General features: G+C 33.5%; 1 protein-coding gene across 2 annotated transcripts in view; it reads left to right on the plus strand.

Moving 5' to 3' along the window:
* Window positions 1–23,126, plus strand: part of LOC145276705 (zinc finger ZZ-type and EF-hand domain-containing protein 1-like) — a 156,518-nt gene that overhangs the window by 108,220 nt on the left and 25,172 nt on the right. Inside the window, exons 41-47 of one of the 2 annotated variants that reach the window (XM_080127901.1) lie at window positions 1,258–1,311; window positions 2,096–2,227; window positions 6,720–6,837; window positions 7,809–7,996; window positions 8,638–8,904; window positions 19,499–19,572; window positions 20,472–20,591. In XM_080127901.1, coding sequence (XP_079984027.1) covers window positions 1,258–1,311; window positions 2,096–2,227; window positions 6,720–6,837; window positions 7,809–7,996; window positions 8,638–8,904; window positions 19,499–19,572; window positions 20,472–20,591 — 953 coding nt within the window. The remainder of the gene's footprint in view (window positions 1–1,257; window positions 1,312–2,095; window positions 2,228–6,719; window positions 6,838–7,808; window positions 7,997–8,637; window positions 8,905–19,498; window positions 19,573–20,471; window positions 20,592–23,126) is intronic. The other variant, XM_080127902.1, reaches the window with a different exon arrangement.

Below are 23,126 nucleotides of genomic sequence, written 5' to 3' on the forward strand. Positions count from 1 at the left end.
TATCCATAGGGTGGACATATCACAACAATAAACCTTGAAAAGTTGTGATCAAAAGCAGTCGAAGTTAAAAACTGAAATACTCATTAAAACTGATAATGGCTGACTCTGTTTTCTCCAGAAATTTTATGAATATAATAAAAAATATTTGAATGTTGAAAACAATTGTATTTTGAAATCTGAAACTGTTGTAAAAAGTTTATTTGGTTCTTGCCCAGAATTTCACCTCTATAAAAACAAAAAGAAAGAAAAATCTGTATGATGTATGTATCTTTGATTAAACGAAAATATCATGTTGCTCAAAATATTGCGTAGCTCAAAATATTCATATTGCTTGTACCCGTCCTGATGTGGGTATTCTTCTCATTTCTTATTGGATCAAATATTAACTGTAAAAAAAGGGTTGATATGCCGTAAAGCAAATCATGATCAGTTCTAATCAATTTCTTTTTTAGTTTCAGTTGGTTTTTTTATTCAAAAATCCGTGGCTTTTTTATTGATTTAAATTCGTTTGAACATTTCTCCATTTCTTTACATGAAAAGTCGTATGATGAGTGTTGTAGTCGTGCAAGAATCTAAAAGGAAAGAAAGACACAAGCTGGTGTTTAGTGGAAACAAAATATAATGAACAGAAAAGCAAATGCAACAATGAAAATACTAATTTAGAATTATCGATGACAATGTTTTTAACTAATAAAGAAAATTCACACTAATGTCACTTTTGTTTCTTTTTTCATAATTATGTAATGTTGCCGTAACAAACAAAGGGAAATAATTAAATAAAAATCCAGGTCGGCATCTTTTCCTTTTTAACAAAAGCATTTATTACGATTACTCTCCTGTCTCAACACCACTTAAAAGTCTCTTGCCATTGTCCATTTCACCTGGTGTATACTTTTCTTTTTCCTCCAACCGTATGCCAATCATAGCCGACCCATTCTTGTCCTCGACTTTACACGTCCATTTTCTTGAACATAGACTTTCTTTCTCTGAGCACATGGTGTCCTTTTCCTCTCGTTGCGCCAACTCATGCACACTTCCTAATTTGCATATGTCTTTTTTTCTTACAGCTGTTGTTATTATCCACTGTGCTCATACACACTGTATTACAATAGATGAAGACTTTTTTTTTTTTTTTTTTTTTTTAAAAACAACTGAAATAAAAATGTAAAGTGTCAATTGATTAATAACCTTTGTTTGCAGTCTTTCCCTCTTCCCCAATTATAAAAGCTATATTTTCTTTTTTGTTTTTAATTTCAGCAAAACATTCCATTTGCACTGTTTTCTATGTTTGTCTTGGCTGGATTTCCTGACGTAAGTTTTAAGTGTTTCAATTCAGATTTTATTTAAGTTTTTAAAGTTTTCAATCATTTGATTTCTTTTTAGATGATCATTTTAAGTTAAAATCGAGACATCAATTGTTTACTAAATATGAAAAGTTTTATTATTTTATGCTGTTCTATGATGGTAATGTGTAAACACTATCATAGAAAGAAAATGGCTGCTGAGTTAGTTTTGTGTAAAAATTGAAATAAATTTTTACTCCACATGTAAAGATCATTGTTTGTATAGAAAGTTTGTTTCATTAAAAAAACGTTTTTTTTTTTTTTTTTTTTTTTTTATTGAACTCCATCTTTTGAATAATTTCATCTCCAACCATCAATTGACTGCAAATAATGGTTCAATGCACATGATAAATTACAGAATTGGTTATTACCTGATGCCTGGCAATTCATTGAATCATTTCGAAATTGTCAAACAACTTTATAACAAGTTGGAATATTTTTATTTTTTCAGTTCACATGAAATCATTGTCATAAACATTATTTACAAGACTTGTTGGACGTATTCTAAGAACTCAGTAGCCATTTTCTTTCTAGGCTGTTGTGCCTACACATTAGCCTGTAAATTGTTTTATTCTATGTGTAGTTAAAAGTAAATATCTTGAATCTGTGAGTGGTTCAACTCCATACAAACATACAAAAGAACTTTGCAAAAAAATAAATTAGAGTTTATTCAAATTAATTTTCAAATTTCTAATTCGGATTCTTTCAAGTTTCATTCAAACTTGTAATATATATTTTTTTTTAAATCTCAGATTCCCAGTGTTGGTTCTGTGATATTATATAGTTTAAATAACCAGAAAGAGAAACCTGGAATTGTTCTGAAACATTATTCTGACAAACGTCAAACGCTGATTGCCGACGTCAAAAGCAAGAAATGGTACAAGGTAAGTTGAATAGAATTTTCCAATTAATTAGGTTGATAGTCTGGATGGTATTTGGAGTGCTGAAAATTTTACTCAAGATCTAATTCTTCTAACTCTTATTTCCACAATCTGTGTATTAATATTTTGACAGATGGTAAGCTGGTGTAATTTAACAAATAATCTAGCATTGCCATAGTTTTCTTTTGCTCTTAGGTTGTGTGGAAGAGATGTTGTTGATGATTTAATGCTTGCCTGTGAAACTATGGAAAGTCTACATTTAAGGTTAAAGACTTGAAGGAAAGGCATGGAAAGTAAAAATCTGAAAGTGAATGTGATGATCTGTGTTTGTAGTGTTGGAAAGTTTCCAGTTTTTATGAAAAAGGAGTTACAAAAAATTCAATATTTTTGTTAGCATTGGATACACCTGAAGTGCCGTAGTATTACTGGTAGGTTAGCAGATGATAGTTTATGTACAAGAAATATAAAATAACAGACAGATATGGAAAAAGTATGAAATGCCTTAAATAAGTTCTCAAACTTTTTTTTGTATGCACACTTTTATTGATAGTACACGTATGAAGCTCTAGTCCCCTTCGAAGTAATCTCCTCCAACTGCAATGCATTTGTTGTACTCTTTCAACAACTTCTGGAAGGCCCCATTGAAATCCTCTTGTGTGAGTGACCTTTGTCACAGCCTTTTTCATCGTGTTGTCTCATAACGACAGCCTCTAAGGTTTTCCTTAAGCTTAGAGAACAACCAAAAGTCACAGGAAGCAAGGTCTGGACTATAGGGAGGGTGAGGAACTTTCTTGATGGCCATCTTGATCATGACAATGTCTTTTTTTTTTCTGATCTTCTCTAAGCATCCTTGGGACAAACTTTGCATAAATCTTCTGCATCTTTAGTTCCTCACGAATAATTGTGTATACAGTTCCCACACTGGCATCAAACTGTGCATTTATTGTGTCTATGGACACACAATGGTCCTTATCCATGAAATTCTTTATTTAGACTATCAACTCTGGTGTTCTGACTTCCTTACTCTTCCCACACCTCTCATCATATTTCACGGACTCCCTGCTTTCCTTGAATCTCTTGTGCCACCCAAAACTGATGCTCGATTCATGCACGATGGTCCAAAAGCAGTTTGAAACCTTCCATATGTTTCTGTGGTATTTTTTCCAAGTTTAAAACGGAATTTTATTGCGTATCATTTATCTAAAGTGTCCTTACATCCAGATTCCATTTTTGAAATTCACCAGCTGTAACAATCTGGCTTTAGTAGAGTGTATTCCAGTTCCTGCTGTAGCTGTTCATTTGAACCTGAAATCATAAAAATTGATGAGTCATCTCATAAAACGTATAGCAATAACATAGTGAATTTTCAAATGTCTACGACAATTTTATATGCCTGTACCCAAAAAAATTCTGTCAACTTATTGAAGGCATCTCATAAATTTGGATGACAAGGCTATTGAGTTGTTCATAAGTTTTGTTGCCTTGGTGATATGATAGAAGCACAGGGAGGAGTTGGTGTGATAGCAAGAGTTAAGTGTCGATGGAACAAGTTCAGACAACTCCTGCCATTACTAACCAGCAGAGCATTGCCTCTGTGGATCAATTGAAAACACTATAAGGTATGTGTACGCCATATGATGATGAATGGAAGGGAAACACAACTAGTGAGGGTTGTAAAAATGTGTTACATGTTGAGACTTCAGAGAATGTTTAAATTCCAACAGTATAGGAAGATGTGCGCAGAACAGAAGACTCTATTGGTTTGTTCACATTGTAAGAATGAAAGAGAGTGTTTGGGTTAGTAGATGTAAAACAATTGAGGTGACGGCATAAGTTGGCAGAGGAAGACCAGGGAAAATATGGGAGGAAGTGATAGGATGGATTTAAAAGAGGGATAAATAAACACCTGGCCAGAGATAGGGTAGTTTACAAGTTAATTTTTAAAATCTATTAACACATGCCAGCATGTAAAAGTACCATTAAATCGAATCTATAATGATAATGAAAGAATAGCTGAAAGTGTCATCAAAATGACTGTGATAATATTGATGCCAAGTGTTAGGAAATCACAAAAAAATATCACAAAAAATAGAAAATAAGTTTATCAGCTGAACAATGGAGAGGAAGTTGTGCACAAAGGAAGCTGAATATGATTGTTAATCAAGATGTGACGGGAATGGGATGTTTTGGCGTGATCCATGCCAGTCACATTTTTATAAAGATTTTATAGCTTTTCAAAAAAATTAAGAAAAACAATATGAAAATATACCACTTTAAGTGTTTGTAAGAAAAAATGTTTTTCCAAAACTCTTTTTGGTTAATTATTTTCGAATTAATTTTTTAAGGATTAAAAACTAAAAAAAAATATTTTAAAGTTTTTGAACATATAATCTTGTTGCCAATTGAGTGTTGTTTGTTTTTGGGTTGTGTTTTAAATAAACATGGTTATTTTTAAGTTATCTTTTTTTTTTTTTTTTTTTTTAAATCAAATTCATTTTTACTTTTAATAATTTTTATTTCAATTTTATTCAAAGAAAAAATATCTTCATTAACTGAATTAATTTTAAAAATATCAAAAAACTTTGCCTATAATGACGAAGCGCTAAGCCAAAATGGCCACACCAAAACGTACCAAACCCGGGTGTGACAAGCAAAAGATCGGACATTAAATGTAGATATAGAAAAATGATATTATTAAAAGGCTGACTGGGAAGCCATCAGAGATCTTATCAGAGATGCCTCATGGGGAAATATTTTTTCTCTTCCTGCTGAACAGTGTACAAACGAGACCACTGAAGGGTTCAAAACTACAATCGAAGCGCATGTTCCCATGCGGAAATTTTATAGCAAGCTTCAATGGTTTACTTCGACTTGCACAACTGCCATTGCTCAAAGGCAGCATGCATATCACAGATTTAACCGACATAAGTCCAGTTCAAACAGACAGAAGTACATAGAAGCTAGAAGTAACGTTAAGAAAGAAATAGCGACAGCTAAGAGAGAATTTATGGAAACCACTAAAAAATGCATCGAAGCACAAAACCTAGGAACTCGTGACTTCTGGAAAATGACCTCCCCGACAAAATTTCCTCTGAGATGGGTATATATGTTGATGACACCACACTCTATAACAGGCACGACAGGAAAACAAATGAATACATATGTAAAGAAATAGCAGAAACACTAGAGGAAGACCTCCAATCTGTAGTGGAATGGGGACAAAAATGGATGGTCACGTTCAATGCCGCCAAGACTAGTTTCATTCAATAATTACAAGAAACCTTCTCTACCACCAATAGCAATGGCCAATGACTCTTTATCTGAGAGTATGTCTTTCAAGCTCCTTGGCCTAACGTTCACAGGAAACATGAGTTGGGACAATTACATCGAGGGCATTGTCAGGGTCGCAGCAAGGAAGATAGGCTCTCTCTACCGTGCTAGAAAACTACTAACACCCGAAAGTATCCGGTACCTCTATAAGGCCACCATTCGCCCATGTATGGAGTATTGCTGTCATATTTGGGCTGGTGCATCGGCTACTAGTCTCTGGCTCCTTGACAAGGTTCAAGGTTAAAAAGAGAGTCGCAAACCTGATAGGCTCTGAACTGGCATCTAAGCTTCAGCCTCTGTCCCATCGATGAAACGTTGCATCCCTCTGCCTTTTCTACAAGTATTATAATGGTGAATGCTCTGATGAACTGTAAGCACTTGTGCCCCCACAACGTGAACACCTTTGACAGACTCGACAGGCTGCAAAATCCCACCCCCACACTGTAGAGATCCCTAGATGTAAAAGATCTTTCTACTCCAGTAGTTTCTTCCTCAGAACCGCTAGACTTTGGAATTCCATTCCAGGTCCCTACTTCCCCAACTGTACTGAGGTGCAGAAGTTCAAGTGCAACGTGAACCAACATCTTGCTGCCCAAATCCCTACATAGTACCCCAGTAGTTGTTGCCCCTGTTAGTAGCCCCCTACACCAAAGTGGCAATGTGCCTTGTATGGGGTGAAAATGTAATAAAAAAAAATTTTTTTTTTAAAATGTAGAGTTTAGAATAGTTAGGAACATCTTGAGTTTGTGACGGTTGATGACAGTTGCCAGTTAGATACAGTGGAAGGCAGGTCATGGTTTGGATGAGATCAAGAGATCTTTAGGAGATTGCAATGAGCTCACGTTGATTGACGAACACAGCCTTGATAGGTGTGGAATGTTAGTATGTAGAGTATTGATGGTGTCACACACACACCCAAAGTGTAACTGATATTTGCAGAATGCATCCGTTTGTGTTTTGTTTTATTTTTTATACTTGTAAATCGCTGCACACTCACTCGGCAGTCACTAAAATGAGAAATGACAACACGGCCAGAAAATAAGGCAAAGGAGAAGACCATGAAAACCGAGTTGGTGTTTGTTGTTAAGCAAAATAGCATGTGGTTTTATTACACTGCAACACATTTCTCAAATTTTTTTTTTTTTTTAAATTTTTAATTTTTTAGGTTACTGATGATTACATTGCGTATGAAGAAAGTACGTCTATTAACGTCATGGATACGGAATGTGACTTTACGAGTTTAATGGTGAAGATCATCTGTCAGATTGGCAAACTATTGAAAGGTAAACAAAACGTGGTGCTTGTTTACATTAGTTATCTTTTAAACCAACGCATTTCAGTTGCAAACATAATGTACTTGTGTCTCATGGCAAAATTTGTATAGATTCCAATAATAAGAGAAATGTAAAAGTCAGGCATAAGATGTCCCTGAAATTGTGGGGAACTCAAACTCCCACAAAAGGGTGTTTATCATTGTACCATGAATTTTGATTTAGACAAATTAAAAATTTTATTTTTTAATTTAATGATTATAATTAATCAGTTACAAAAAGATTAAATGACTTTAAATTTATTTTCCAATTTTTTAATGTGTTTGCTTTTTTTCTCTTAAAAGTAGATTTTAACTTGTATATTAATAGAATGTTCCCGTTATAAGGTGGATGGAAAAGAAATATTAGATTATTTATTAATGTATAATTTAATATTGAGTGTTGTTCTCATTAAGAATAACATCCAAGATTTATATTTTAATTTATGATTGAAATTGTTTAAACTGCCATTTCCATTTTGGGGTGTTATTCTCACTAAGAATAACACCCAACATGAGAACAATGCTCTAAACAATTTAAAAAAATACATATCAATCCTTATCTCAAAAATTCAGAAACATATTAAATCGGTAAATACTTGAATTAGTACAAAGAAAAGTAAAATGACTTAACATGCTTTCCATTTCATAAACATATCATACATTTTGAATTCTAATGATTATGATTTGTTTGAAAATCAAAAAAAAAAAAAATTCTTTCCACCTTACACTAATAAAACCATTGTCAAGATTTTCCTGAAGGTCGTAGGTTATATTGGCCAAAGTGTTGTAAGAATTACATCCAAAATGAGGGCAGCCATGTAAAAAATTCTAAATGATGCATATTATCAATCTTTGTGTGTGTAAAAAAAAAAAAAGAAAAAAAAATTTTTTTTTGCAAAACCAAATAATTTTTTAATATAAAAAAAATTGTCTTCGTTGCAGGTGAAAATGTTCGCATGGAACTCGTGTGGATCATGACACTTGCACAGAAAGTCTTGTTCCGAATCTGCAAAAATACAAATCCATTTTTTGTGAAAGATATTTTGGATCCAGAATTCATTCAGTTTTTAGTGGATTTTGCCGGTCAAGGAACCAGATTAGACAAGCAGTGGATGCTGAAAGACTTGGAGGTTAGTTTAAAGGTGGCAATAGATTGACTTCTTTATTTAAAAAAGAAAGACTTATTTTTTAATTTTTATTCATTTTTTTTTTGTAAAAAAAATTTATGAAAATTGTTTGCATTATTTGAAATTTAGTGAAGATGTTTTATAAGAAAAAAATTATAAGAGGAGAGAAAAGATACAGGTTGCAGCAACCAAAACGTTGTGCTAATCACACCCAAGATGAGAATGATAGTCCGATTAATCAACATAACACAAGCATTCACATCTCATCTCTAAAATTTAGAATTGCAAGTAAATACTTGTTTATTTTCATAATTTTGTACAATTTGACTTTCAAATGTATTTCATACACATTTCAATTTAAAATGGAAAAAAAATGTTGCATGAATTTGTTGTTGCATATTTTAAATTTTCGTTTTTAATCAGTCTAGGAATTAATGAGATTGATTTTATGATAGACGTACCAAAACACATTTATCACACTCTAAGATTATGGTGCCGTTTGTGTGATTTCGAAATTAACTGATTTTTATTTGGATTTTGAGATAAAACCCACTAAAAAAGATATTTAGGAATGATCCCCTCCCACTCCCTAAAAAACAAAACCATTGATTATTAAAATGTTTTCTTGATTCTTTAATTTTCAGGTGCTGCTGTTGCTTCTTTACACAGCCAAATACAATCCGATTCGCATTACCACCAAAAGCACAAAAGAATCGGTGATTGAAAGGCTGGATTCTTCATTACAAGAAACGCAGGGGAAATATGTCACAAACAACAGCAATGCTGATGAAACCCATAATGATGCTAATGAAGTGGATTTGGTGGTTGATGACGAATCCTTTGAAACTCCAAATGAATCTTTGATTGCTGTTGCAGCATCTCCAGTAAAGAGTGATAGTGATGATGCTGGGGTAAGTAGATGAGAAAAACGTTTTGATTTGATCGACTTCAAACTTTAACAACTGATTTATTACATGAACTTCATCATGTGCTCCAATGCTATCGCCATGGTAACAAAACTTTTCTACAATTTCCATAGCTTTGTCGTTCAAATATACTTTCTCCACATTTGACTTCCCATCCATCTCTCAATCTACCAGTACTTCCAATGCTCATCTTGTGTACCCAATGCCCTCCCCCCTTTTTTTTACGAGAGGGCCACCATTTATCAAGGCCCTAAGGCCACTCGAGAATTCGGGTTAATGAATGCAGGTTGTAGTATAGTAATCATTAATGGTGTAAATTAGGTAGAAATTGGATTATTTAAAGGGACGACGGCTCAACAAGAACTTGTTTATGTTTGACTTGAAATCTACCATATTGTAATCGGCCTAGAAGCAGGCCAGTGGAACATTGTTTCACAGGCAGATTGTTCTAGGAAAGAAGCTTTGTTCATGGAATCTGCATTTAGATTTAAGCATAGATAGAGTGAGGGAAATTGTTTATAGTGGTTGTAGGTAGTCGAGTGCTTTTTTGTGTGACAGTTTGATGAGGGAGGGACCATAGATTGGAGCTCAGTCGAACACTTGCCATGGAAATAGCGATAGAGCAGAGAATATACACACTTATCTTGCCTTGATCGTTTACAAATATCACAAAAAATTAAATTGCATCTGACTCTTTTTAAAAACTGAGCAAGGGAAAATTCTTTCTTTTTGGCAACTTACCAACACTAGAACCACTGATCATCATGTTGGTTTTGATATTTACTTTTATACTTTCTATAATATTCCTTCAAATATTTAACTTACAAAATATTTTGTTTTAACATTGTCATTTCACCCCAAACAAGGTACAGAGCCACTTATTTGTGAAGGGATACTATTTGAGACCGGATTTGCAGGGATACTATTTAAAGAGTTTGACAGCAAGATATTTGTTCACATTACACTTGAATTTCTGCATGTCAGTACAGTCAGGAAGGCAGGGGCTCAAGAGAGAATTCCAAAGTGCAGCAGTCCAAGGGAAAAGCTATTAGAGTAGAAGGCTTTATGGCATCTAGGGATCTCTATAGTGTAGAGGTGGGATTTTGCTGCATTGTATTACAGGCAAGTACCAAATCATCAAAATTTACGGCATAAATGAAAAACAAGATTCAATACAGAATATTAAAGCTGGCACTAATTGTCCTGTTAATTTGAACACAACTTTAAGCATTTATGTTACTTGAACAAGCTTTACCAATTGCTCAGACAACATATTTTACTCCAGACTGTCCTGCAGACAACATATTTACACACTGTCGCAAGATTCTTGGCATCGTTAGAGGGTATGATCATAAAAATTTGAATGATTATATTTATAAGTAGAGGTGATAAGAACAAACCAATATACTGAATCTTTTTCAATTCTTCAGTCACAGCTTTTTGCCTTGATACAAGAAGGGAACTGCATTCTGCTGATCCTGACTGCTACCAATTTTTTTATACTGGAAATTCTTTACAATTTAAAGCTTCCCAGATTGGATTGTTGCTGCCAGTTTTTGTTTGGACAACTATATTTAATTTTCACGATTGGATAATTTTCTTTTGTCATCCTTTTTTATCTTATTTTTCGATTATGAGAATGGCTGTTCACTCAAGAAGCACTCTGTGAAAAATAGTGATGGGACGATTCCAATACAATTCCTGATTTCATACTAAATTTTGATACTGATTAACTATTACCATTAAAAAAACAAAAAAACATGTTCAAGTGTGCAGATATTTTCTTAAACATAAAACAAACATTTGTGTGTGTGGGGAGGGGTTAGTTTATAGATTTTAGTTTTACTGGTTGTTTAAAATCAATAAATATTTATTTTAAGATTAGTTCCAACAGTGGAAGATTTTGTTTTAAACAAAATCAAAAAAAAAAAAAAAAGTTAAAAGAATCATTTTTGCCATCGGAAAATAAGCACAAATTTTTCCAATACCCCCAAATATTTCAATTTTTCTGATTCCCGATTCTGATTAATTAAAGTTTTCTTCAAATCTTCAAAGGCAAAATACAGGTTCTTCTTCCCAAGGTATTTTTTTTGCATTTATCTCAGGATAAATATAACATCAGCAACACTTTTCCCCAGCATAAAACCTAACTACATTTCATCTATGCTTATTTGTTTTATTTGCTGCTCAATTATTCTGTAAATCACTTTTAGGACCTAATCCATCAACTTTAAATTTTTGTAATTACCTTGAACTGCTTCCCCGGGTAAAGTAATTTGGTAGAGATTTCAAATGTCAAATTGTTGAACTTTGACCCCTTAACAGCCAAATTTCTGGTCAAAAACGAATTAAAAAGGTTTTCTCAAATCTCAATACCTCTTATATCAAGTCTCAAGTCTGTAGACTGAAAATTGACAGAGTAGTTTGGCAGGGAAATGTACACACATACAGACAGACGATTTCACTTTTATAGATTTATAGATTATATTACACCCAATATATACTAATGATTTAAAAAGTTAAAAAAAAGAAAATGACTTGTGCGCCAACACTGAGAATCGAAACCAAAAGGTTTAGCTTACGATTTACTTTTTCCTTTACATGTACTATAAAGACATGTATATTGCAAAGCTAAAAATTAAAATCTAAACCAATAGCGATTATGTCACGCATGCATATTCATAATGCCGTCATTCGACCTTCACCTGGCAAATTCCATTTCTTAAATAAATAAATATAAAGTTTTGCATAGATTCAAATACCCTATATATGAAGTTTCATGCCTGTAGACCCCAAACTGACGGAGGAGTTTGGTAGGCAATTTAAAAAAAATATATATATATACGCATACATCAATATATATAAAAAAGGTTTGTTTTCTATAAGCTTTTTATACAAATTTTACGCAAGTATAAATTATGTACCCTTGTAACAGTTCGGAATTGTTTTAAGATTCCGTTTTTTTGCGATCAACTCCTCTCCTATGATTTGACTTGTCAAGTGGGTGTGTGTGTCTCAGTACCTATTTCAATACCTTCAACATTTTTGCTACAACATCCAAGAGTGTGGTGTCTGCCAGCTTTACTCTTTTTCATTTTACTTATAGTTTATTGTACCATTCCATTCCCAGTTCTTTTGCAATTTCTAGATTTTCTTGGTTCCATAAAAACTCACCAATTTCTCACGCTGGCATTTTTAAGTCTTTTGTCCTGTTCATATATTGCTAACACCTCCTTGTCATTTTGAATGTGTTATTCCTTGTCATCTGTTTAGCTGTCCTAAATACTTAATTGTTTTGGTTATCGGTTTGTTACGTATTCACTGTAGATGGTTGTTCAAAATGCATTTGTCCAGTCTATATAAATGTTAACATCTACTTTTGTTGCTGGTACAAATATATACACACACTGACAGTGAAATAAAAATCACAACACAGTTGATCTACAAAAAATATATTGCTTTTATTTCACACTGACAAATCAGCTTTTTGGTGATAAATTATTACTGTGTTTTGATGTTTCTGAAAGGTGTATGAAGTGGGGTGCATAGTTGTGTCGGATGTCGGGCAGTGAAGAAATAGGGACGAGTCTCGCTCTCTGACTGACTTTTTCTTAGAGATGATTTTATTTATGAAACACATTCTTTTCTTATTGGAATGTTTAATATTTCCTTTGTCTATTGTTTCAACCTTTGACTGATATTCTCTCACATCTTTCTGGGTAAAAATAATGCATTCTGTTAGAAAATGGTCGAAAGTCTTGCATTCTTGACATTGTATTCATTTGCGTGTGTGTAACCCATTGAATGTTTTCTCTTCCTGGAGTTGCCGTCCAATATCTCGCATTTCTGCTATTTCTGGAAACCTGGATCGCTCGGCTTTCTCCTTCTTGACTGTTGACTGTCCTTCTTTCTTCCCTTTTCGTTATCAGATACAAATCCTTATTCACTGGCTTCATCATTTCTGCTGATAAATTTCTTTGATAAACTTCACTTGCTCATTCTACCACCATGTCACTTTATGCTTATGGCCATCCTATTAACCCTTTATGACCTGGTTGAACTAATTGTATTATTTGCTAAATTTATAGGATAGAGTGTTCAATATCTGGAATAGAGCTTATATAGATCTAAATTTAAAGACATTTTCATAATACATTGTGGTGTGTAGTTTCTCTGCATTATGGTAGAGTACAGATAAAGTGTAAATGCAGACATGAAAATAAATTTCAATGGTTCAAAAAAATTAAAACAAAATTAAACAAAAAATAAATTTCAATGGTTCAAAAAAATTAAAACAAAATTAAACAAAAAATAAATTTCAATGGTTCAAAAAAATTAAAACAAAATTAAACAAAAAATAAATTTCAATGGTTCAAAAAAATTAAAACAAAATTAAACAGAAAATAAATTTCAATGGTTCAAAAAAATTAAAACAAAATTAAACAGAAAATAAATATGAAATAAAAACTTAAAAAATAAATGACATTTTTTTTTTTGTAAAATGCACAAACAAGAAAATAAAGAGATCCAACCATGTTCAAAAAAAAAAAAATGGCTAACGTAAATAAACAATGTAAATGTAAACCAATTAAAAACCGACATCCGATCATGTTACTTCTTGTAAACAGAGTAGGAAGTAAATCATATTATTGAACACAAGAAGAGAAGAAACTAATAATGTTAACCCCCCTCCTCCATGTTTCAAAATGTTTATCTCTTAAGCCAAAATAATATTTTGCTATGTGGACATTACGACAGTTATGCAGAGAATGACCAACTTCTTCATGGATACTGGTGCTACCAGATCAGGCTGTCTATTGGCTTCCTGAGACGAAATGCACCTACATCGATTTTCTGTTTTTGTTTTCTATTCTCTTTTGTAAAACTTAATTATGTTCTGCAAAAACAAAAACAACACCCCCTTCCCCTCTCCTTTCCTTTTCCTTCCCTACTTCCCAACCCAGTGGCCCCCCCCCCCTTTTGCCCTGTTGGTAGGGCACTAGATTAAGCTGACTGTCCCCCTGCAGAGGGTAAAAATCCCTCAATGGGGCAACCAGTTAGCCGTGGGTTGCTACCTGTAATGCCTTAGGACGTGATCCTGGTGATTGAGCTAACCTAGATCTAGGTGCATAAAAGTCTAGGCATTGCAACACATTACTTCGGCCCTTACTTCGGCTAGACGGGCAGTTGGAGAGGTGAATTGGTTTCCCCCTTACTATGCCCCAATTTTGGACTCCGAGGTGGGTAGGGAGCGTGGTTGATGAAAAATAAATCCCAAAATCCATGGCTGATAAAAACAAATACATCCCCCTCAAAACCCTCCTTCCCCTCTCCTTTTCCTTCCCTACTTCCCAAACCCGTCGACTCCCCTCCCCCCCTTTTTTTCCCTGTTGTTAGGGCACTAGAATAAGCCAACTGCCCCCCCCCCCTGCAGAGGATAAAAATCCCTTAATGGGGCAACCAGTTAGCCGTGGGTTGCTACCCATAATGCCTTAGGACGTGATCCTGGTGATTGAGCTAACCTAGACCTGGGTGCATAAAAGTCTAGGCACTGCAACACATTACTTCGGCCCCTTACTTTGGCTAGACGATCGGTCAGAGAGGCCCGATTTGACCAATCGGCTAGTCACGCCAAGCCCTAGCACTTACACCCAAAGTACCAACTACCACAACAAAGAACGAAACTTAAAGGTACTCCCATCTTTTTTTTTTATTTTTCTTCCCCCACTACAAAAAATAGGCAAACCAAGCAGTGGCAAGGGTCAATCAATTGGAAAAAAACAGAACTCAACACTCCATCTGAACAAATGTATTTTTGAGGACATATTGAACAGAAAATAGTGCTTGAGAAATCCTTACCAAAAGAGTATATCCTCCACGTAGCCCCGACATGGTCAAGGTGAATTGGTTTCCCCCTTACTATGCCCCAATTTTGGACTCTGAGGTGGGTAGGGAGCGTGGTTGATGAAAAATAAATCCCAAAATCCATGGCTGATAAAAACAAAAGCATCCCCCTCAAAACCCTTAAAAGAAACCATTCCTCTGACTCTGACCTCTCAAGCTCAGATGAAGAACAAAAATTAAAAACTAGAAAAACTATAGACGAAGGAAACTTCCCACAATTCTTGGTTATTGAATTAATCGAAAATAAAAAAATTGGAAATTTATCACGTTTTCTAATAGAAAAGACATTATCCACAAAAAAGTAAAGCAAAAATGATAAAAAAAAACAAAAGATGGAAATCTACTAGTTGAGATAACCAATCTTAGAGATGCTCAATCTCTACTCAAAATGAAGAACTTCCATGAGTACAAGTGCAAAGTCTTTTCCCATAAAACACTAAACACTTCGAAAGGAATAGTTTGAAGTTATGAACTATCGCTAGCAACTGAAGAAGAAATAAAAACCAAATTAGAAAAACAAGTAGTAATCAACCGCATAAACATAAAAAGAAGCAATGAAATAATAACCACCAATACACAACGTTTAATAAACCAACAATACCTAAAGAAATAAAAATTGGCTACTTAAATTTTTTTTATTTTTTATTTTTTATTCAATTTTCACCCCAAACAAGGCACAGTGCCACTTTGAAGCAGGGGCTACTATCAGGGACTTAATTAGCGGTGTCATTATGAAGGGAGATGAGTAGAAAGATGTTTGTTGACATTACACTTGAACTTCTGCATATCGTTGCAGTTGGGAAAGCAGAATCCCGGAAGGGAGTTCCAAAGACCCACAGTTCTGGGGAAGAAACTATTGGAGTAAAAGGCTTTCTTGCACCTAGGGATCTCTACTGTAAAGGGATGAGACTTAGTAGCTTGTCGGGTTTGTCGGGGGTAGTTACGTCGGGGAGGTACAAGTGTTTGCAGTTCGTCAGAGCATTCACCATTGAAGTATTTGTAGAACAGGCAGAGGGATGCAACATTTCGTCGATGGGACAGAGGCTGAAGCCTATATGACAGTTCAGGACCTATCAGGTTGGCGACTATCTTTTGAACCCTGTCCAGGAGCGAGAGACAAGAAGCAGATGCACCAGCCCAGATGTGACAACAGTACTCCATACATGGGCGAATGGTTGCCTTATAGAGGTATAGGATACTGTCAGGCGTAAGTAGTTTTCTAGCACGGTAGAGGGAGCCAACCTTCCTTGCAGCAGCCTTGGCAATGCTCTCAATGTATCTATTCCAGTTCATATTCCCTATAAACGTTAGGCCGAGGAGTTTAAAAGAAGTACTTTCAGGTAATGTGTTCTTGGCCATTGCTATTGGTGGTAGAGAAGGTTTCTTGTAGTTATTGAAGGAAACAAGCTTAGTCTTAGCAGCATTGAATGTGACCAACCATTTTTGTCCCCATTCCACTACGGATTGGAGGTCGTCCTCTAGTGTTTCTGCCATTTCCTTGGATATGTGTTCATTTGTTTTCCCATCATATCTGTTATAGAGAGTGGTGTCATCGGCAAATATACCCATCTCCGAAACAATTTTATCAGGGAGGTCGTTTATGAATATCAGGAATAATAGAGGTCCAAGGATAGACCCCTGAGGTACTCCCGCATTTATGTCTTATTGTAGACCAATATATCCCAGCTCCATTAAGATGTTTCCATTGCCAAAAATATGAACATCATAAAGAAGCCTGTAAAGGAATAAAAATATGGAAAATGCGGCAACAAAGAGCCTGACCACACCGAAGAAAAATGCATAAATGAGGTGAAATGTGCTAACTGCAAAGAAGATCACCCAGTCTTCTCTAAAATATGCAAAACATAAAAAAAGAAAGAGAAATTATAGAAGTAAAGTACAAGAAAACACAACCTTTCCAGAAGCCAGAAAACTAGTTGAGACGTACATGAAAGACAACACATATGCTGAGACAAAAAAAAAGACAACTAAACCATGCCAACATAATGAAATACATGATCAATATAGGGAACTGATAAACAAACTGATTACATTAAATATTAAAGAATGGCCAGAATTTCAAAATAGCCTAAAAGAAAAATACTCAAATCTGGGAAACAAAATAGAAATAACAAATCCAAACAAAGAAAATAATATTCCATCCACAACAGAATCATTAAAAAAATTATCACAGAAACCAACAAAACAACCACCAGAAATTAATAAAAACATAAGCAATGATAAAACAGCAAATAAAGAATGTTCCAGAAAAGAAGAAAAACTAAATTTGATTCCACACATCAATCACATCAAAACCAAATGTAATAAAGCATTACAACTCCTACGAGTCATCGCTCATACAGATTGGGGAGCTGACAAGAACACACTATTCAAACTATATAGAGCATTAATTAGATCAAAAATAGATTATGGTAGCTTCATATATCAATCCACCAGAAAGTCATATCTAAAAACCCTCAACACAATATGCCACCCCGGACTAAGACTAGCACTAGGAGCATTTCCAACCTCCCCTGTAGAAAGCCTGTATGCAGAAGCACATGAAACTCCTCCAATGCTTAGAAATCAAAACTTTGGTCTAAAGTACTACACAAAACTTACAGCCAACCCCACAAATCCAGTACACAATAGCACTTTAAATCCAAACCGTAAACACCTTTTCGACCAAAAAGTAAATGTAATCAAAACCTTTGGACCTAGAATAAAATTGATTTCCAAAGAAGCAAATCTACCCATAACCAAAATTCACGAAACTATCCTACTCAAAACCCCTTCCTGGAAAATCATATCCCCTAACATCGACCTAAGTTTAAGTAAATATGAAAAGAAACATACTCTTCCAATAATTTATGATGATAATCTCGATAAAATCAAAGAAAAGTATCCAGACCACACACACATCTATACAGATGGGTCTAAACAAAATAACGCAACAGCCAGTGCAGCAATACTCAATAAATCAATCAAAAAACAATCAAACCTCCCAAAAGAGACCACAGCCTTCAGTGCTGAAATACATGCTCTAATCCTAGCTCTCAAACTCGCCTCCAATAACAAAAAAAAACAAAATTATAATCCTTTCAGACTCCCAATCTACTCTAAAAGCGATTAAAAATAAAAAAAAAATTACTCCAAAAATTAACTGTATTAAACAGTAAAAAAGAAATCATTTTCTGTTGGATACGGAGCCATTCCAGTATTAAAGGTAATGAATTAGCAGATTCAGCAGCAAAAAAATGCCTTAAATCTTCCAATCGATGCAAATTTTAAAATTCCATACATAGATCTAAAAAGACATATCAACGCATATACAACAGAGAAATGGCAAACCTACTGGAATAAACACCCTAACAACAAACTTCACGAAATCATGCCAAAAATCAAAAAACAAGAACAAAATACGAAATTAAACAGAAAAGAAGTCAAACTAACAAGAATAAAAATAGGCCATACCGACTTAACCCACTCATATCTCCTAAAAAAAGAAAGTCAACCCATCTGTATACCTTGTTAAACACCACTCACAATCAAACACATATTAATTGAATGTACTGATTTTGTAACAGTAAGAAATCGATTCTACAAAGAAAACAATATTAAAAAGTTATTTGATAAAAACAATCACCACACCATACACTCATATCTTAAAAAAATTGGCCTTTATAAAAATTTTTTAAAAAGAACCCTTTATACAATGGTCCTGACCTAAAACTATACCCGATGGTGAGGCCCCAGCTTGCGGGCCTTGGGGAGTGAGGAGCCACCCTTTAATTGCCATTACTCCCAGGTCCACTCTGACCCAGAGTGGTAGTACCTGTTAGGGTCCCAACTATGGGTTAAATAGAATCTGACTTAAAAAAACAAATATACTCCATTAAAAAATCGTTCCTCAAAATCATTAGATTTGGCATTAAATAACCTGAAAAAGGTTGACATGCCGTAAAACAAAAACAGCCAACCAGCCATCCTCATGGATATTGCATCAGCATATTCTGGCAGATTACATAAACCACCAGAATATGCATGGATCAAATTTTGAAAAGAAAACAAAAATTGCTGAGCATTACACCATATTTGAATGGTTTACGTAAGCTGCTGGAATACACTGCCACAACATCCATGAAAAATGCGTTATTCTCTGCATAAGTACTGACCTTACTTTACATTAAGCACATCTTTTTGAATTTTGAATCAAACTTGTTGACCCTTTATGACCTGGTTGAACTAATTCATTAATAAATGAATATAACTGCATAAATAAAGTGGGAATTGATTCAAACACACAGTGTACGTATTAATTCAGTATCTGGGTAGATACCAGATATCTCCAGATTGCACTGTGCATTGCTTACATTCAGTATGCTGCCATCTGCCTCCGAGTGGAATATTTCGTTTCTTTTTAACAAAGAGGAAAGAATTGCTGTTTTCTGAGCCAGAATCTGTCTATCTAGCATATCATTGGCTAGTTGTTGATATTGATGTAGTATTTAAAAATTTTTTTTTTTGGGGGGGGGGCTTCTTTTATCAAATAGATTTGTGCCTCGTCTGGAGCAATTTCTATTTAAAAAAATATCTTTCCCCTTTTGTATTCCTATAACACCATATCCAATTCATTTCTGCCTCATAATTCTTTTTTTTCTATTTTTAATTTCAGAATGTGTTTTCTAAACAGAAAGATTTCATTCAAACGGCTTTTGAAGATTACATTTTGAAAGAACTTGGAGAAAGGTATTGACTAATTTTATTTACTGCTTTGTTATAACTCAAACTTTAAGTATTATAATAAAAATAAGTGTTAAATAACAGTTTAATTAAGTGTTATTTAAACTGAATTTTCTGTTGAATGGTTTTTGGTGTTCATCACATACGAACAATGCCTATGAAACTTTTATATTCTTTTCTGATTCATTGCCACTAAAAAGTTTGGTCAATGTACACTGGTTGTCCAACCTCGAAAGGGTGTTTATTCCAAAAGCCGTTCTTAACATGGGGAGGTTGGGAGTGGGGTGTTTATTCTGAAAGCCATTCTTAACATGGGGAGGTTGGGAGTATTAATTCCGAAAAGCATTTTTTTATTTTCAACCTCCCAGTAATTTACTTCTTGTAAGTGTTCGGGTGGTCCCCCAGTGTACTTTTCACCAAAAGTTTAGAATGCCTTTTATTTATCATCAGAGAAGTTATATATTGACACCAAAATATAATATAATTCACCCCTTCCTTGCTCCTCACCTCTCACTGACTCTACCTTTCTCTCTTTTTAACCTTACTCGCTTCATCCCTTACTTTCTTCACCGTGATCCCTCTCTCTTCACCGTGGTCCCTCTCTCTTCACCGTGGTCCCTCTCTCTTCACCGTGGTCCCTCTCTCTTCACCGTGGTCCCTCTCTCTTCACCCACGTCCCTCTCTCTTCACCCACGTCCCTCTCTCTTCACCCACGTCCCTCTCTCTTCATCCACGTCCCTCTCTCTTCACCCACGTCCCTCTTCTCTTCACCCACGTCCCATCCTCTTCCCCCCCCATCTCTGTATGTTTATATGTTGTAAATCTGGTAAACCAAATCACATCAAATTCTTTGCTAGGCAAAACCATAGAATGCACTATAAAGTAACATGAATAATTGTTTGTAGATTTTTTTGTAGGACCCCCAAAAAATTGGTGCCTGAAACGATTGAAGAGACGCCTCCCATCGATAACCATTCACTTGACACTGGTGTGCAGTATGAAGAATTCAGAGGAATTCAAGAAGGGTTTGTTCAACTTATTTCTTTATACTTCCCTCCTCGTGAAATCTCAATTAAATCATCCAATTTTAATTTAAGGGATAAAAATATTTTCTTGACTGATAAGATATTTTTGAGAATTTATCTGACAATTTCTATAGTAATAATATTGTGGATCAATTTCTTGTGTGTCTCTTTTTTGCCTTTGTTATTCATACATTAGTAATGTTTTTTATTTTATATTAATTGATTATTTTTTATTGAAATTATGCAACAAATTTAGGAAATGATTTCAGTACAAAACTAGATCCAGCCAATAAACATTTTCCAATTTTTTGTAAAATCAGCCATTTTAATCTTTTGTTAATAAAAAAAAAATACAAAAAAAAAATGAATTACTTCATTACCCTTGAAAGGAATTAAACTTTTGAATATTTCGAGTAGAAAGTCGTTTTATCTGTAAAATTCTTAGCAAATATATGAAAAGATTAAAAAGTTTTAACAGCAATTAACATAAAATAATTTAAACATTAAAACATTTCTAATTTATTTCATATCAATTTGTTTCAATTAGTAATTTAATGACACAATGATAGACTAATTAAGAAATTCTTTTTTAAAAAAAAGAATTCCCTCCCCCCTCCCAAATTGAAACAAATGAAAAAAAAAAATCCTGGACAATGCTAAGTAGTTACAATTAGTCTATAAAGTAAAGACATTTGTCTGTCTGCATTAGTTGCCAGTGGTTGATCTCTAAGCAAAACTCAATTGTATATTTGAGATCAACAAGTACTTGCTGATGTTTCAGTCTCTGTTTAAATGATTAAAAGATTTTTTGTTATTTTACAAATATATAATAATGCGTTATTTTGTTTAATGATGTATTAACCTTTATGCTTATTTAATGTTGGAAACTACTTTTTTTTCTCAAAGAAATTAAAGTGGAGGGTCCTACTCTCTTAATTCTAATATGAATTGGACTTTTTTTTTAATGCTAATACATAAAACAAAATTGTTTGGAATTATAAAAAAAATTTTTTTTTTAATGTTAGTACATAAACTATTAAATTTTTAATGTTAATACATGTTTTGAACTATTAAATTTTTACTGTTAATACATAAGACAATTGTTTTGAACTATAAAATTTTTTTACTGTTAATACATGAAACAAAATTGTTTTGAACTATTAAATTTTTGATGCTAATACATAAAACAAAATTGTTTTAAACTACAAAAAAAATTTTAATGTTAGTACATAAAACAATTTTGAACTATAAAATTTTTTATGTTAATACATAAAACAAAATTGTTTTGAACTATAAAATTTTTAATGTTAATACATAAAACAAAATTGTTTTGAACTAATAAATTTTTAATGTTAATACATAAAACAAAATTGTTTTGAACTAATAAATTTTTAATGTTAATACATAAAACAAAATTGTTTTGAACTATTAAATTTTTAATGTTAATACATAAAACAAAATTGTTTTAAACTAGAAAAAAAAATTTGATAATACATAAAACAAAATTGTTTTGAACTATTAAATTTTTAATGTTAATACATTAAACAAAATTGTTTTGAACTAATAAATTTTTAATGTTAATACGTAGAACAAAATTGTTTTGAACTATAAAAAGATTTTTTAATGTTAGTACATAAAATAAAATTCGAACTATTAAAAAATTTTTAATGTTAATACATAAAACAATTCTTTTGAACTATTAAAAAAATTTTAATGCTAATACATGAAACAAAATTGTTTTGGACTATTAAAATAATTTTTAATGTGCTACTAAAACCACTCTTCCCAAATTTCTTGCGACTCTGTGACTCATAGAATGAATAATTTTTAAAATTTAAGATATCAGTTATATGGGGCAATGTTGATATAAAAAAGATACCAACTTTGTGGAGGCTTGTTTTTTAGTATTTTACTTTCAGCTGGACACATACACAACTGCCCTTTATATAATAGACTAATATGGCTACCTATTGTTGCCCCCTCGTCCAGTAGAAATTAATGTGTTTAACATATTTACATTAAAACTTCTATCCCCCCCCCCTCTCTCTCAATCCCTTTTTGTCTTTTCTCTTCCTTGTTGTTTCTGCCCCTTTCCTCAACCCTCTCTTTCTGCCCTGTCCATCTGTCCAACTCATTCTTTTCTCCTATTTTAATATTTTGAAAAGAAAAATATAATCCGTTTATCGGAACTGTTTTAAATATAATATTGTAATCTTACATTTATTGCTCCTAAGCAACATGCAGTAGAGCAAGAATTTCTTTCGTTCATCGATAAATACATGATGATGATGATGATGATAAGTACATAGAATCAAACAAATCAAAAACTATTTGGCCCAGAATTAAAGCGAGAAAGATCAAGAACAAAGCTTACATCATTGCCGAAAGGTAATCAAAGAACATTCATTGCCACCATCAAATATAAGTGGTTAACAGCACCGACTGGAAACCTGGGTGTGTCAAGTTCAAATCCAGTTTGTTCCACAGAAACATTTTCATCAAAACCCACACCTGACCTTGCATCTAATCTTGTGG

The sequence above is a fragment of the Euprymna scolopes genome, chromosome 5 (assembly GCF_053919585.1).
Source record: "Euprymna scolopes isolate OS-2025 chromosome 5, ASM5391958v1, whole genome shotgun sequence".
NCBI classification, from domain to species: domain Eukaryota; kingdom Metazoa; phylum Mollusca; class Cephalopoda; order Sepiida; family Sepiolidae; genus Euprymna; species Euprymna scolopes.